The sequence below is a fragment of the Trematomus bernacchii genome, unplaced genomic scaffold (genome assembly GCF_902827165.1).
Source record: "Trematomus bernacchii unplaced genomic scaffold, fTreBer1.1, whole genome shotgun sequence".
Taxonomy (NCBI): Eukaryota; Metazoa; Chordata; class Actinopteri; order Perciformes; family Nototheniidae; genus Trematomus; species Trematomus bernacchii.
The window spans coordinates 384,765-391,172 of record NW_022987801.1 but is presented as its reverse complement, the minus strand read 5'-3'; the positions used below and the strand labels follow the sequence as shown (position 1 = coordinate 391,172).

Genomic DNA, 6,408 nt, shown 5'->3' with positions numbered 1-6,408 from the left:
AGATAGGACACGGCTGGCTTGAGCGATCCACTTGATAACCGGCGTCGTAGTACAGTTTAGCGCCAGCGCGTATGTTTTGGCTTAGGCCAACCGGCTAACTCCAACATATCCAGGTTAAGTTGAACCAGCTTCGTAGTACAGGCCTCTGGTCTCAGAGCACCGCGGCTGTCCTCAATTACCTCACTTAAATAAACACCGGAAGGTACAAGGAAACAGATCATATTTACGATTTAAAATAAACAATAATTTCATCAAAAGATATTCACCATGGCAATATAAATCATTTTCCATCATTAATTCATTTATCAAATTATGAATCTAAATAATAACGTTGACTTCATTGTGGCTCTAACAGTGACAGTATGGGATTTAAAAGTTAAAATGGCTTCCTTGGCAAATCAAATTAAGTCTCCAAGCTAATGCTAACACGAACCTCTGCTATACAAGCGATTTAAACATGAAATAACAGTCTGGACAAAGTATTCATATTTGTTGCCGTTTTATTAGTATTTGACTTAAGTTTCATTCATAAGTGGTTTTAATACAACAGCGTATACAGTGCTTCTGTCTCAGTAAAGAGTTCTGCTTTTTACAAAATACAAAGTAAACGGCAACGCCTGCAGCGAGAGGAGTCTGGACAAAGAGCAAAGGTCATTTACTAATACAACTACAACTAGTGAGTTTGAATGGATATCTGCAAACCGTAAAGAATGAAATGCGACAACAAATACGTAATTTATATCGCAGAAAGTCTCCAGACTCCAAACTCTGCAGTGTTGGCGCTTCATTGGCAGGAAAATAACCCAAAATACAGCAAAGGCACATTCAATAACGACGGCCCGTTCCCTTTCTAACACCTAGAAGTGACACACAGCCAAGGATGGATGGAAAACACACACACACACACACGTGAACTCAAACACACACGACGCGTTGTCGCTCAGTAAATCAAACGGCAACAGATTGTAAGGAAGAGGAAGACTTAAATTCCCTTCTGACACACACACACTGTACGTTTGAATCCCTTTATAAAGCGCACTGACACACACACACACACACACACACACACATCGCTGTAGTTTCCAATGCTATTATTGCACCCAAGTTGAAGGAAAAACAAGCAACAAAAAGACCCATATAAGTTAATAAAAATAATCTAATGTAATATGTGCTGTGCTCCAACTAAACAAACCTACACACACACACACACTGCTTGGTTTACGGAAGACATGAAAGTGTGTGTGCTTGGCGTTAGTACAATGGTTCCTATACAACATTAGTCTATTTGTCAATTTTGGGGGGTGATAACCTCTCTTTAAGACCCAGTTATTTATACATTTAGAGTAGAAAAAACGCTCTGGCAACACCTGATCAAGTTTGACTGAAAGCTGAGGAATGGGTTGCCATGTTTGGACAACATCCCCTCTTTTAAACCCCCACTTTGTTTACAATCGTGAAGAAGAGGGAACCCAGGTCTGAGCATTGTCGCCCATTCAAGTGTTTGCAGGTTGTATTTAAAGAGGGGAAAGGGTTGCCATGTTGCGTTAATATCCCCCTTTATTAGACAACACTGACGGAACATTCTAGTTTTTTTATTTTGACAGACCTCACCTTGATCTCAGTGCTTTGCGGGCTGCTTCCTCTCTGATGTACATTCAATATGTTGTGCCACAGTGAGAAAAGAGCAACGTGGAAGACATGAAAGGAGAATATAAAGAGGGTGAGGACACACTGCTTACATTTTAGGAATTGGAAGCTTGTGGTACAAAGAAAAAACCTCTGAAAATGTGACTTCTTACAAAAAAAAAAAAGGCTACCAAGCTGCACACCTAGAAATATGTCAAATGCAACAAGTAGATTGAGAGTTTTAATAACTACTTTTCTCGCTAGTTTCAATAACCACATCGTTTCAATAACATATGCCACTTTAATGTTGACTTTTGTGGGAACAAGATCTAATATGATAAGTAAGTAATTTGGTAATATTCCTTGTTTTTTGACCACAAAGACCAATAAGATAACTAAAGACGTCTTTCCTTACTCGTCTCCAATCAATAGACTACTCAGTTTGGATTAAGGGCAGTAAGTAACCTATAACATGGTTAAGTTAGGGGTTGATAAAGTGAAACACAAGCTGTGAAAATACTTCTTGTATCCCCAGAAGTTGTGTCTGTTATCCAGGAAGAAGCGTGTCAAAGGAACCGCGACGACGTTGTTTGTTCAGTGGAGTTTGGCGAAGTTAAGGTGCATAGATCAGCAGACGGTTGCAAACAGAACGATGAAGGCAGGATGGTTGAAAACAGCCAATCAGGACGGTGGCTTCAGGCCTGCGGGCCAATCAGACGGCTCGCTTCAGGCCTGTTGCTGGGCGATGAGGTTACGCAGCTGTTTGATGATGGTGTCGATGAGTTTCTGTCGGTCTCGGTCCGTCTTCCTGAACTGAGCGAAGACGTTGTTCTTCCTGCTCGTCTCCCTCATCCTGGAGATGGAGAAAAAAAGATCAATTACAGAGAATAACAAACAAAGAATGGTGTGTTTTAGTATTTAACACTCTCTGAGATTGGATGCTGTAAGTATACCAATATGCAAACACACACACAAGTGCTAAATCGTACGAGCATGCTCAGTAGAGACACACACACCCTGCTACTGTCACCTGTTAAAAAAACAAAGAGTGTCACGAGACTGAGTGTGTGTGTGTGTGTGTGTGTGTGTGTGTGTGTGTGTGTGTGTGTGTGTGTGTGTGTGTGTGTGTTGTCGCAGAACGCTGCACTGTTATGGACCTCCAGGAAGTTCAGGGCCCAGCAGGGTGCTTCCTCTTGGGCACAGAGGACCAACGAGAAAACACTGACCCCATCGTACAAGTGTGTGTGTGTGTGTGTGTGTGTGTGTGTGTGTGTGTGTGTGTGTGTGTGTGTGTGTGTGTGTGTGTGTGTGTGTGTGTGTGTGTGTGTGTGTGTGTGTGTGTATCACTATCTTAGACTCTGATGTGGGTGTTGTTGAAGTGATATCATCAGGACAAGAGTTTATTTTGTATGTGTAATAAGGATGTGCGTGTGTTAACCCAGGTTAATCCTTCACTTTCTTGTATGTACACGCTTTAGTATCTGTAAACATGCCTTAATCACACACACACACACACACACACACACACACACACACACACACACACACACACACACACACACACACACACACACACACACACACACACACACACACACACACACACACACACACACACACACACACACACACACACACACACACACACACACACACACGACAATATGATACTCACGGCTTAAATAACCTGCCACAACATGATGAGAGGACAGATAGGAAACAGAGAGCAGTTGAGATGGAGGAAAGATGGATGGAGATCTCAAACTCAAATAAAGTTCAAAATGGCTGAATATGAATGTGTTCTTGTTCATATTGCTGATTAACTGACTAAACCCTTTCTAATGGATTCAAAGAAGGTACTGAGGAACAGAAGGACAGATGTGAACAGTAGATGTGTGTGTGTGTGTGTGTGTGTGTGTGTGTGTGTGTGTGTGTGTGTGTGTGTCTCACTTCTCCAGCAGGGTCAGAGCAGTGTGTGGATTCACTCTCAGATATTTACAGCTGGGTTTCCCGTAGTCAGCCAGGTAGGAGCTCCAGTCCCACTGAGTGAACAGCTCCAGCAACTAGAGAGAGAGAGAGAAGAGAGAGAGAGAGAGAGAGACAGAGACAGAGCATCGAGGACCGATGACAGAGCAACAAGAACCGAGACCAGATACGAGAGCGAGAGAGAGCGAGAGAGAGAGGAGAGAGAGAGAGAGAGAGAGAGAGAGGAGAGAGAGAGAGAGAGAGAGAGAGAGAGAGAGAGAGAGAGAGAGAGATTCATGTTGAGCAGTGAGAACATAAACACCGACACACACACACGCTGGGTAACATTCGGGTAACCAGTTTAAAAGCAGGACGATGTGAGCATCTGGAATAAACGCGGTAGGAAATGTTCAGTACTGGGAGAGGGTCTGGCAGGTTTGAAAGTGAACACGAGGAAACTGTGATGACATCATGTTGCTAAAGTCAAGAGATTGTCTTTAAGATTCCTACATTTAAAAGTATAAGCAGCCAAAATACTGCTTTTATTAATCTTCCTTCTACCTTCCTCTGACTAATTGTCAACACGGTTCAGCGCTCGGCTACTAAAATATATCTACTATCATTATTTCACGAGGAGATCTTAAACACTGGGACAGTTGGTAAAGTTATGAAACTATGATGAGGGATTCCTTAATTTAATGTATTAGTAAAAATACTGTGTCATTATTTTATGAAGTTGTCGACAAGATTCAGTGATCAGGATCTAAAATATATATGACGTGTTTCTTCCTTGGTTTAAAATGTATTCTTGAGTTAAATCTACCAGACTGCTATTATTATATATTTTGAATCTTTATTTTGTGTATGTTTGTATATACATATATATATATATATATATGGGACGGTCTCCCTGTGTCTAACACCATCAGAGATACTGATAATAAAGTTGACTTTGACTACTAACATTTCACTACTTCATTTGATGCAACTCCAGATGAAAAAGGATGTGAGAGATTTTAAACTGTTAAACTATCCATCGTTAGTAAGAGAGATTAAGGCCGTTTGATGATTGGCTAGTTTTTATGATTTGACCATTCAGGAAGTGAAAGTGTCTGTCATTATGTTGTTCTTCACTTTGCAAATAAAAGGTAAAAACTTCAAATTTGTTGGCTAGTTTTTTATTTCATTACTAGCTCAAATATCTAACATAGATTGAATTAAAAATGAGAAGATGGTGGACTAATCAGAGGTTGAACCTGATCAAAATGCAGTTAAATAACGATTTATCCCCCTAAAAAATGACAAAACCTTTTGCTAACCTTACATACGTCATTAGCATTATCCTAGCATTCATTTATGGCGCGTTTCCACTGCAGGGCCTAGCACGGCTTAGTACGGTATAGTTAGGCCTTGTTAGACCAGGCTCACTTTATGCTGCGCTTCCATTACAGTTTAGGAACTGGGGCAGTAACTATAGTAACGCAGTGTAGGCGGAGCCGTGACGTCATCTTCAATGACAACCACAGAAAAACAACATCAGCCGTTAGCTGTTAGCACTCAGAGCTCACAGCTCCTCATATCTGTTCAGAAACTAGACAAAAGTTAAACAAGTACAAACCACAGACTGCCTGTGTCATGGTGAATACAGTCGTTGATTTATTTATGTCTGCATAGGCCGTTGTTGTGAGTGTGGACGGTCGGAGCATATACTGCGTTAGCTTAGCCAATCTCCATTCAGAAAACACGCATTTTAAAAGGTTTTTCCCCTGCCGTCTGTCTGCAGACTTGACAAAGCATTAATTCATGGTTTTTACTAACCGGTATCAGTATGTTGTTACTTCGGCATCATTTTGAAACGTGTATTACAATTAAATCACGGTCAAATATGTCCATCTTGTTGTAGTTGTAGCCCCCTTGCCGTCACTAGTTTAGCATATTCAGCCTGGTTGTTGGCCCGGTAAGAACCACGATTTTGGAGAGCGAGAAAAACTGTGAAAAAGTACCCGTTAGCCGGAACTACCCCTGGTGGAAACGCAACACAAAACGGGCCGGGTTTGGCGCGTCACGCTTAAACCGTGCTGCAGTGGAAATGCGCCATTTGAGTAATTGTTAAATACTCTAAAACCAATTTCTCTATGTTTTCACACACAAGTTACTAAGTGAGTCATTTACAAAGAGCTGTCGCAGCACAATCCTGATGTTTGTGTGTTCGTCATAACAACACTCCTCTGCTTTCTAAGAAATGCACCGTATTGCTCAATTTTAGGACTTTCTTTTTTTTCATCGGACACAAAAACATTGAGGTAAACAAACGCCACAGAGCAAAGAAGAGAAGAAGAAGAAAGAATCCCACATCTCAAACTGTTGCATAACCTGCTGCTGCCCTGCTGAACTCTGTCTGACACACACACACACACACACACACACACACACACACACACACACACACACACACACACACACACACACACACACACACACACACACACACACACACACACACACACACACACACACACACACACACACACACACACACACACACACACACACACACACACACACACACACACACACACACACACACACACACACACACACACACACACACACACACACACACACACACACAACCTGTGCGCCTGCAGACGTACACACACTCTGTCTCTCTACCTCTGTCTGTTACACACACACACACACATATATATATTAGCGAGGAGCCCCAGTGAACTCTGGGTAACACCAAACACACACACAGATCCAGAGAGAGAAACCATATGTGAGCGAGGGATGAGAAGAGAGGAGGGAGAGCAGAAC

At 41.9% G+C, this 6,408-nt stretch overlaps 1 protein-coding gene across 1 annotated transcript in view; it reads right to left on the bottom strand.

Moving 5' to 3' along the window:
- Positions 1 to 482: 482 nt before the first annotated feature.
- Positions 483 to 6,408, bottom strand: part of exoc6b (exocyst complex component 6B) — a gene marked incomplete in the record, with an annotated part of 96,240 nt that continues 90,314 nt past the window's right edge. The window contains 2 exon segments of the mRNA XM_034150226.1: positions 483 to 2,479; positions 3,577 to 3,689. Of these exon segments, the coding sequence (XP_034006117.1) occupies positions 2,353 to 2,479; positions 3,577 to 3,689 (240 nt within the window).